This window comes from Rhineura floridana, chromosome 20 (genome assembly GCF_030035675.1).
Source record: "Rhineura floridana isolate rRhiFlo1 chromosome 20, rRhiFlo1.hap2, whole genome shotgun sequence".
Lineage (NCBI taxonomy): Eukaryota > Metazoa > Chordata > Lepidosauria > Squamata > Rhineuridae > Rhineura > Rhineura floridana.
The window spans coordinates 318189-329465 of record NC_084499.1 but is presented as its reverse complement, the minus strand read 5'-3'; the positions used below and the strand labels follow the sequence as shown (position 1 = coordinate 329465).

Below are 11277 nucleotides of genomic sequence, written 5' to 3'. Positions count from 1 at the left end.
CTTTGACCCAGCTTCCGAGCGCGCGGTGCATGCCGGGACCCCGGGAGTGGGCGGGGCGAAGCGAAGCGATCCTCCGCGAGGCTTGAGGCGGTGGACGTCGACTGCGCTGCTGCTGCTCTAGTTACTCTCCGCCTGCCTGTCAGCCGCCGTTGCCGGGAGGAAGAGGAGTGAGTGGGGGGCTCTATCTTTCTAGGGGGGGCAGTCGGGCTCCCCAGGGTGCCCTTTGTGTATGCTCAGAGGCTCTCCGTCCTCACTGGGTGGGTTTCTCTCTGGGTGTGGGAAAGATGGCGGCGAAGAAGATGGGAGAGGACACCCCCCCCAGGGGAGGGAGAGTTGGTTCTCCCAAGGTTTTTTCTGTGCATGCTCAGAGGCTCCTTTCTCCCTCCGTCCAAAGGTAAAGGGATGAGCTTCTTCCTTTTCCAAAGCTGTGGAGGGAGAGCACTCTCCTCCCCCCCCCGGAAATGCAGGGAAGGGTTAGGTGGTTCGAAAAGAATACTCTCTATACATACTCAGAGGATCTTTCTTTTTCCTTCCCTCACCCAATATCAGTACTCGTGGAGAATGAGTTTTCTTATATGGAAATGGGGTCTTGAGAAGTGTGGTTTAACCGGGGGCGAGCTTCCTTCCCAAATCCCCCTACTTCTTTGGGGGAGCAAGCGGGTTTTTCATGCCTTCTTGCCCCTCAGCCCCAGATGCCCGGTGGGGGGAAGGGAATGCAGCCTTACTGGAGGGAGAGCTGAGGGGGAGAGTCTGTTCATTTGGAAGCCTGAATGAGTCTGCCTCATTCAATTTTGCAGGAATCATTAAACAGGAATTTGAACAAATACTAATGAAATGCAGAAGCGTGATTAGTGTATTGGTTTCTGAAGCTGTCTTGACCAGATCAGCTGCTTGGTCCATCCACCTGCACTGGCAGGCAGTAGCTCTCCAGGGTTTCAGATAATCCTTCTCGGCCCAACCTGGGGATTGAAGCTGAGATCTTTTGTATGAAAGCCATGTTTTACCGCCTTTTAAAGGGGAAATTGTACCTCTAGAGTAGACCACAAAGTTACTTTGCTTTCGATGCACGGTTTTGCAATGCAGAAATACGTTAGGGCATACTTGTGTCACAAGGAGAGGGGGAGGACTGTGCAAGTCATCCTGGAAAGCTCTGATCGGTTAGAAAGCAGCTGATGCTGCACGTTGGTGCATATTTATTGATGCCTCTGAAATGGGCCTGCTTGTTCTCTGTCTGAAATTTGGCAGGTATGATGATGCTGTCTTGTGGAGTAGTAGAAAGCCTGCAGAAGACTGATCAGTTTCCCAATGAATTCAATGGAAAACTAATTTTAACAAGTGCAGTTCAAACAACTGGGAAAATTTGAACAAATGAAAATTTAAAAAATGAAGACAATTAGAAAAACAAAATCGACTTCTCCAAGCACCCTCCTAATAATGAGGAAACTGGTCTTTGTAGTGGGGCAGCTGCTTGGTCAAGGGATGGGGAGCCTGTGGCCCTCCAGATGATGTTGGACATCCTGACTCCCATTGAGCACAGCCAATGTGGCCATTTTTGTCCATCATTATCTGGGGTTTCACAGGTTCCTCCCCTCTGCCATAAATAGTGAGAGGTTTGCAACAAAGAGCAGACCTCTCTTTGTCGGTAAAGCTGCAGTTCACACCAGAATGTTTGTGTGTTCTCCGATTCTCACGAAGCCTCTTGGACAGTTTAAATGATGCACACCAAGGGCTGCAGAAAGTTCCCCAAAAGCAGAGGGTGCAGTTGTAGTCTTCATTGTGTCCCTTCATGTCATGGCACAGAGGTTCTGAAAATGGGTTCAAGGCATAAACAATTATTTAACATTTCACATTTCCCCAGCCCCCAACTCCTGTCTGCACGATGGCTGAACGGCCAGAAGACCTGAACCTGCCCAATGCTGTCATCACTCGCATCATCAAGGAAGCCGTGAGTAAGAGGACAGGGTGCTGCTGGGAATCCATGCAGTTTGAGGAGGAAGGGGCACTTCTGCGAGACAGAATGGCCTCCTCGTCAATGGTAGACGTGCAGTGGAAAGACTTGGCTTGATGGGAGTTGGACAGAAAGGCGGTTAGCGACTGATCTCCACTAAGAAAATTGTAATAATCCAGTCCTCAAGTCCATAATGTGACATGGATTTCCCAGGCTAATGGACGGCTGTTTTTCCCCAGCTTCCTGATGGAGTGAATATTTCCAAAGAAGCCCGGAGTGCGATCTCCCGAGCTGCCAGTGTGTTTGTGCTCTATGCTACATCCTGGTGAGTAAGCATCACCGCTGGCAAGGCCCAGGAGCCTGGCTGGATAAACTCTGTTTTCTGCAGTAGGGTTATTGCTAACAGACCTTTTATTCATGGAGCACTCTTTTCCCATCCCTTGTGGACGGACCTCTGAAACTAGCCACTTCTCACGCTTGGCCCTTTCTTTTTCCACTCTGGGCTCCGGCTGTCACTTCCCTCCTCTGCCTCTTCTAACAGCTCTTGAGGAGCTTTAAGCTGTGAATCAGTGAGCAGCGCTCTTCTTGCGGTGTGGTTTCTGTATTTGCCCTTATGGTGGACAGCCTACTTGAAGGGGAACCCCCAGCGATTTTCCAACTCTCCCTTCTGCAGGATCTCTGATACTGGCTTGAAACTTCACTATCCCTTAGGTGTTTCCACACATAAATCTTAAAATATCTGAACTTGAGCATCACAGCATTAACAGAGCTTTGTATAATTTTCACACGTTAAATAAATTGCACACTTGTGTAGTGTCTGGGGTAATTATCTCTGTTGCAAATAGAAATATGCCACTTGAATATAAAGTCTTAACTGGTTCCCCCCTTCCTCAACCTCCAGGGCTACCCCACCTCCACCCCAAATAAAAACCCTGTATATTGTGCTGGTGACTTTTATTCTGAACCTCAGACTCCATGTTTATTTTTCAGTTTTCAGTTGGTGGTGAAGGCCAAGATCAAATGCCTCGTTAGCTGAATGAACAGTTCTTGTAAAATGCCCCTGCAAATCTGCTAATCTCCCGATAACTCTTTGCAGAGCACTTTAAAACAGGCTGCTATATCTTCCTCACTTGACAGCTCACTAACCAATTGTCTACCTTTCTGTGTCCTGGCCCCTCCATGCTCCATGTCTGTGCTTGATAGTTAGGATTCTTCTGATTGCTCCATTTCAAGGCTTAAGTTGGGAGCTTTTTGCTGTGTTCTTTTAAGTACAGATTGCATCACCTTACCAAACTCATCATCTTGGCTTTATTTATCTTTCAGTATCCAGTATGGTGCAGCCATCTTGCACTGCAGCAGGTTGTGCCTCTTCAGAACAAAACGTTTTTTTAATAATGATGGTGCTGAAAATTAACATACTGATTTTAGTATACCCAAACAGCTATGCATTGCTATTATATATGTGTGTGTGTGTGTGCGTGTATATGCTTCATAGGAATAATTACCTAGGAAAAATGAATTACAGCTTTGAAACTTCCCAGTTGAACTGGTCTTGTTTCCATTTACTTTGCTACTGATTTGTTGTATGAAAAAGCACATATTTAGAGCTGGAAAATTTTCTAAGGGAAAAGTAGAGCAGTGAAAAACTTTCACTTGTGACAGAATAATTTTTCCTCTTGCCTGCTTAATTAGTGCCAATAATTTTGCAATGAAGGGGAAAAGAAAGACGCTGAATGCAGGAGATGTTCTCTCAGCCATTGAGGAAATGGAGTTCCAGCGATTTGTGAGCCCTTTAAAGGAATCCTTAGAAGGTAAAGTCTTAATGGCCTCTGATCTGCCTTTGATTCGCTTTAAGCTTTACCTGCTGTGTGTGTATATTTTATGTATGTGTGTATATAAACACATAAGCACACATATGGAGAATAATTATACAGTGCCTTGCAAAAGTAATCAGACCCCTGACCAATACTCTCATATTACTGAATTACAAATGGTACATTGTAATTTCCTTCTGTGTAATATTTTAATTTGAAACACTGAAACTCAAAATCAATTCTTGTAAGGTGACATTGGTTTTATGTTGGGAAATGTTTGTAAGAAACATAAAAACTGAAACATGTTGCTTGCATAAGTATTCAACTCTTGTGCTGTGGAAGCTCCCAGTTTACACAGATGGAGGACAGTGTGACATCCCACCTTTGGCTCCACCTGTGAGGTTCCCACCTGCTTGTGGCTACCGCCTTTCACTAGGCACCACCTCAGGACACCACCAGTCAGGATCGTCATTTTTATTTTTCCTCACTCCGCTCTAGCACAGATCTCTCAAGATCCCACTGCTAGGCTGCACCACCAGCCACTCCCTGTAAACAATACTGCTAGAGCAGCCTTTCCCAACCGGTGTGCCTCCAGATGTTGTTGGACCACAACTCCCATCAGCCCCTGAGGCTGATGGGAGTTGTGGTCCAACAACATCTGGAGGCACACCGGTTGGGAAAGGCTGTGCTAGAGACTTCGCCTTAGTCTCCCTATGGCTTGTTACTTTGTGTCTGGGTGCCCTTGCTGTCCACAACCCCCCTGTATCTTCTTCTATAAAGCATACAATCCTGGGTTGCTCTGGATACTTGACGATGTTACAATTTCTTCCTTCACCGCTGCCACCATTAGATACAGTTTCCCTTCAGCCTTGGTAATTACCCTGCCCTCCCTTCTGGTCTGTATATCCCCAGCCAAGGATCAGGCTTTTGGTAAACCAATAAAAGTATTTATTTGATAACACTAGGAAATAACAAGATTACTTTAGTAATGTTTAACAAGCGTATGGTTTCATATAGTGTCACTCTTATGTTTCCAGTTATATATATTCTGTCCAAATATCAGCCTAATAGAATCCAAACCTCCCTCAGAACTCTGTCAACTCAATTCCAACTGCCTCCCACTTCAACTCCTTTCCAATCACTCTCCTCTCAACTCTCCCCAACAACCTCTCATTTATACCTTTAGCCATTCAAAACACTCAGCCAATCATCATCCAACATTCTCCCGCATTCTACCCCATGTACTCCCCCCTATTACTCAATTCACTTACCATATATCCCTATATAAACCTGCACTTACCACATTTACAGTTTTTAACATATAAGGTCATCACAGACAGCTTCTCCACTGCATCAGCCGGAGAAGCTGCAGAGAACCCTGGATGCCATTTCTCACCTCCTCGAGATAGGCGCCATAGAACCGATGCCAGGGCATTACGGTCCTCAGGAATCTTCCCTCTATTCTTTACAGTCCTCAAACGTAATGGCAATTACCGCATCACCTTGGATTTAAAATTCCTGAACCGCTTCCTGCAGACAAAGTTCAAGATGGAGATGCTCAGGTCTACTGTGGAGGCCATTCACCCAGGGGACTTCCTGGGATCTATAGATTTCACAGAGGCGTACTTGCATGTCACAATTCTCCAACAGCACAGACACTTCCTCTGCTTTGTACATGGCCACCACCAGTACCAATACAGGGTCATGCCCTTCGGCGCCTTGGCCTCGCGAGTATTCACCAAAATCATGGTAGCAGTAGTGGCACACCTTTGCACTCAGGGAGTCCACATGTACCCTTACCTGGATGACCTTCTGGTGAGGGCTCCTCAGCGACAGTGGCGCAACGGGATCTTGAGATGACCATCCAGTGTCTGGAGAACCACGGCTTCATCATCAACAAGGAAAGAGCTATCTGATTCCCACCCAGCGCCTTCAACGTCTGAGAGTGGTCATTGACACAGCTCAAAGCAAGCTTTTCCTGTCCAGTGAATGCATGGACAAGCTTCTGCGCCAGCTGGACATGTGCCTGCAAGGCAGACAAGCTCTTCTGGTGGAACTGGCTCAGCTGCAGGGCTCCATGATAGCGTCCATAGACTCGGTGCAGTGTGTGTGCTTCCACTCAAGAGTTTGCAATGACTGCTACTTCTGTATCAGGACCAGAGAACTGGCACATCACCCTTCCGAGGCATGTGTGGGAGTCCCTCCAGTGGTAGGAACATTTGCCTCATATGGAGAAAGCCCTTTCCCTCAGAGCCCCAACAGTTTTGATAGTCACCATGGACGTGAGCATATTTGGCTGGGGAGTGACCTGTTGCTCCATCATTGCACAGGGGAAATGGTCAGCACAGGAGCAGTGTCAGTCAGTCAACTGGTTGGAACTCAGAGCGATCCGACTAGCACTCCAGGAGTTCCTACCTCTTATTTATCAGACTCGTGTACTAGCATGCACTGACAACATCACCACCAAATTGTCTGCAAACAAGAGGGCATGAAATCAGGCCCTCTTCAGGAGGAGACCAGCCTGCTGTTCCATTGGGTGGAAAGATACCTGGCTTCCATTTCGGCCATACATGTGCAGGGGACCCTGAACACACAAGCTGATTGGCTGAGCTGAGAACAAGTCCACCAGGAAGAGTGGGCCCTTAACCGGGATGTGTTCCTAGAGATCACTCAGAAGTGGGGGCCTCCATACATGGACCTGTTTGCCTCATTGGTGAATGCCCAACTGGACCAGTTCATGGCACGAGGCTGGGATCCACACGCCCAGGACATAGATGCCCCCTGGCCTCGGGGACTTCTCTACCCACCTCGGCCTCTGCTGTCCAGAATCTGAGTTCTTTGGGCCCAGGTGATAGTGGTGGCTCCACATTGGCCACAGAGACCATGGTTCCCCAACCTAGTGGACCTCAGCTCCAGCCCACCAGACTGGACCTCCTCTTGTAGGTGGAGTGGCTGGCTGCTCAGTTTTTTACAGCTGTGTCACAAACTGGAGAACGGGAGAAAGTTTCCTCCCCCTTCTGGCTGGCCACCAACTAAACTATTTTTATAGTGCTGACTGTCCCTCCAGGAGGAGGTGTTAACCCATTCCTGTCTGCTCCACTCTCTGCTGACCTGGAGGACACTTCACAGTAAGTCCAACTTTCTGTTTTCCCACATTGCAGCTGGGGCACTGTCCTCGATAGGGCAATTTCTTTCATCTGTGTAAACTGGGAGCTTCCACAGCACAGGGGTTGAATACTTATGCAAGCAACATGTTTCAGTTTTTTATGTTTCTTACAAATATTTCCCAACATAAAAATGTCACAAGAATTGATTTTGGGTTTCAGTATTTCTAAATAAAACTTCATACAGAACGAAATTACAATGTACCATGTGTAATTCAGTAATATGAGAGTATTGGTCAGGGGTCTGATTACTTCTGTAAGGCACTGTATTAGCATTTGCCCTGGTCTTACCTTCGATGTCTGCATGTTCTCCTAGCTTACAGGCGTGAGCAGAAAGTCAAAAGAGGCGCCTCCGAACTGAAGAAAAAAGACAAAGACAAGAAGGAAGATTCAGAGGGCACCGAGAAGGACCGAGATGATGAGCATGAAGAGGAGGAGGAGGAGGAGGACAGGATGGAGGAGGAGGAAGAGGAGGAGGAGGAGGAAGGCGACAGCTGAGTGGCTCAGGGGCAGGCTGCCCAGCCTGGGTGTCCCTTGCATAAGGCAGGAAGGAAGCAAACCTCTTGTTCCATAGTAAAGTGCCACACTGGTTTTAGGGATGCCTCATTGAAAGTATCAGGCTGCCACTACTGCTCAGGACAAAGCCACTTCCCCGCCCCCCTGCCCCATGGACCAAATTGCTTGTGATGCTGCAGAGGATACTTTCCCCATGCTTGCCCTCCCAAAATGTCCTGGGTACCTGATTAGCTGTAAGGGGCAGGCCTTTGGTATTGAGGGAAAGAGAAGCAAAGCGCCAGCAGGTCCACCAAGCATGATGAAATGGATGTAAATTAAATGAGCCAACTTGGCTAATGGCCTCTGAGGTTGACTTTGGTGTCTCTAGGCTAGTTGGGTTCAGATTTGGGGTGTAGAATGTTGTAGCTGTGGACAGGTGGGGCTTGCGTAAGAGAGCTGCGAGGCACTCCTTTGCTTGTGCACGTGCGTGCTCTCCCCCTCCCTCCCTCCCTCTCTCTGCACTTTCTCTTTTTGTATGAGCATCTCCCAGAGCTTGTCTTTCCCCATGGCTCTTGGTTGCTTCTGTTTGTGATTCAAGTGGACATCTATCATCTGCTATCCAATGGCTTTTGTTTTGTGTTAAGCACTCAATTTAGCTGAATTTTGTTTAAGAAAAAAAAATTCCAAACTGCTTAGGTCTTGACCAGTTTCTCAACTGTGGGACTGAGAGAGTCTTCAGGTGGTGTTCAATGGTAATGCTACTCAGAGTAGACCCACTAACAGACATGACTGACTTAGGTTTATTAATTTCAGGAGGTCTACTTTAAGTTGGACTTAGTTAAATGCAACCCTTTGTTCTCATCACGTGTGTATGGAGTGAGCAGTCTTTTTCAATAAATATGACAACAAAAGTAGAGGGCTGCTTGCCTGCCTGCTCTGGGTTCTTAGCCTGTTAGCCTCAGGAAAAGGATGGTAGACTTGAGAAGGTATCATCCTACTGTGACTTTTGGGGTTTTTGTGACATTGCTAACTGTCTTTTATTTCCCCATCCGTCCCCATCTCTCTGCCTTTTCTACTGGGGTCACAGTATTCTCTGGAACTGGAGCCTGGGCGTATGTAGACATGCTGCCATTCCCCTTAGGTTAACAGACCACACTGACCCACAGGAAGGCAGAGGCCTGTGCAGTGTAATCTTAGTTGTGTTTGCTCAAAAATAAGTTCCGCTTTGTGCAGTGGGCAGTACTCCCAAGTAAGTGTGTTCAAGATTCTCATGTGCTAACATTTAGTTGTAGAGGCTACCCTGTTGATTTCAGTGCTAATATTTACGTGTGTGTAGATAGTGTTGACACAACAGGCAGTATCTGAGGGTTGTCCACCTGACAGGTGGCTCTCTCTGTAAATCCAGTTTTTTACTTCAAAATTGATCTCAGTGGTCCACACTTGTCCAAATTTAATTTGATTCATCCAGTCCAAATTTATAGTTTAACGTCCATACACGTGGGTGTTTGCTTGTCTGATCTACCCACGTTGTTCCTGCCTACTCATTGGCTAATTCTATTCTCCCATCACTCCCTGCCACTCCACAGCAAACTGAGTTTGCACGCACAGCAGGTTGACCGGGAGCCACCAGCATCTTGGCTACTCTGGAGAAAGTGGAGATTCTAAACAGAGCGGCCCACACATGTGACAGGGAGAACAGAGGTGGAGTGCAGGAATCTCCACTCCATCTCCCCTTCATGCAAAGGTGCTTTTAGTGTGCCTGACCTGGATTTGGAACTCAGCTCAATCCGTTTCAACAGCTGTGCTCCTGTTGCCCATGCTAGTTCTGTGTGTATTCTTTGACCATTATATCCAGCTTCTTGCTAGCAAGTGATCAAATCCACACAACCATCCTTTTGTTGCTGTTGTGACTTGCTGTTAAGGGGATGTATTCCCCCGCCCCTTAAAAAGACTAAACACGTCACTCTAGTAAAGCCACTGCAAATCCTAGCAAAATTATTTTTGCTATTCTTTAACATGCAGGTCACAGATAAAATTCAGTGGTGGAAAATTGCAGGCTTTTTAAAGAAAGAGCCCAATATTGAATCATGGAGGGACAAAAAGTGGAGGGTGATGTTATCTGGGAGGAGGGTGGGTTAGAAGGGAGACTATTTGCTTTGGGGAACCTTCCAGTGTTCTACAACCGGATTCAGCATGTGAGTGGCATGCTTGGGACCTCCAGAGAACTTTAGGCATCTTCCTGAAACGTTATGGGACCCAACAATCAGTCTGTCTCTCTCTCTTTCTCCAGCACAATGGGAAAAAATGTCTATGGCTACCTTGGCAAGATGGACTACAGCCTGCATATCAAGACGTTATGAAGGGTCTGCTGCTGCTGTGCCTGGCGGGTTCACCACCCGCTCCACGCAGAGTACCACATCCCCTACTGCCTTTGGGACCAGTGCCACCACTCTTAAGTGTCAAATTTGGTCAGCCACTAGAAATCTATTAGCCAAAGGCAGATAGACAACCCATATGGGTATCGCTGCTATATGCCATTCATGGATCCCCCCCCCGAAAATAGAATGGTGGACTTAAGTTAATTTTCTGCAGGGGATGGAAGGGATCTGGCCCTCCTGGCATCCTAGGCTGCTGCAGTGGGGCATCCTGAATTCAGTAAGTCACTGTGATGAGTGGGGAGGCCTAAGGACAGGTGTTTTCCCTCAATGTTTTTTGGTCCGCTTGTTTCCATTCAGGCTCCTGGCTGCCATGCCTTCATTGTGCTGGTTGTCAGCTTTGGCACTTGCCTGCTGAGGAGGGCTGCCCTCCCACTCTGAGGGCAACTGAGGCTGGTTTGCATAATCCTGCCTAGTGGAGCAACAATCCACCTGTGGATCACCTCCATCCCCTGCAGAAAATGAACTTTTCATGGGTAAGTCGAATGTTCTCTTCTCTGCTGAAAGATCCTTTTGGCTGTTATGACAAAGCTGCTGGATTGGCCTTCCCTGCATTTTTAAAAACTCAACTAAGCAGCAGCCACCAGCACACCTTTTCAAAGCAAAAGAACTGCATGTAAAGTATGTGTTGTGAAGGATTTTGCTCTTTTGTCCATCCTGAAAAATTCCTTCATGAGCCCAAAGCAGATTCTCTTCCCCCCCCCCAACCCCAAATTTAAAAATCCACTTTAGCTAGCACTGTAACCGACACAGCCAGCAGGAGAGGATAAGAAGGCATCATTATAATATGTGTGGGAAGAGCTGGTGAAAGTACCTGTCACTTGCACTGTACTTTCGCCTCACCTGAGCTTGTAATGGAATTGAGCATGGGAAGGTGGGCTGGAAGCACAACCTGGAGCTTCAAGCATTGAATTGAGCGTGGGAAGGTGGGCTGGAAGCACAACCTGGAGCTTCAAGCATTGAATTGAGCGTGGGAAGGTGGGCTGGAAGCACAACCTGGAGCTTCAGCATGGCCTCTTGTCCCATCAGCCTTCAATCTTTACAAACAGGCAAGCCTGTAACTTAAAAGCAGAGAGAGGAGCCCAAAGCCATGCAGAGGGACCACATTAATTACGTTTAGTGCAGTCATATCCTGTTTTCCTGCCATCATTAAGCTCAAGGTGGTTGTCCTTTGGGTTTGCAGGTGGATCGGGTACTGACCCAGGCTTGCATAGCTTCAAAAAGGTGGCTCCATCATGTGCCCAGCCTAGTCCATGCCCTGGAACCTTAACTACAGGTCTGAGACTAGCTTTTTTCTTCAGTGAAAGTAATCTGCACATGCCCAAGAACATTGTCATTTTTCATAACTTTAGGGTGAGCCTGGTTAAAATAGGCTTCTGGGACTAAATTTGCCCTGCCTTTGATTGACTGACTGATTATGG

General features: G+C 47.3%; 1 protein-coding gene across 1 annotated transcript; it reads left to right on the top strand.

Annotated features, from left to right (window-relative positions):
- The first annotated feature begins 38 nt into the window (after positions 1-38).
- On the top strand, positions 39-8335 carry POLE3 (DNA polymerase epsilon 3, accessory subunit). The gene is made up of 5 exons (XM_061603620.1): positions 39-167; positions 1859-1945; positions 2188-2273; positions 3641-3759; positions 7243-8335. Exons 2-5 carry the CDS (start codon positions 1880-1882, stop codon positions 7422-7424), a joined length of 453 nt encoding a protein of 150 aa, XP_061459604.1. The 5' UTR covers positions 39-167; positions 1859-1879; the 3' UTR covers positions 7425-8335.
- The last annotated feature ends 2942 nt before the right edge of the window (positions 8336-11277 follow it).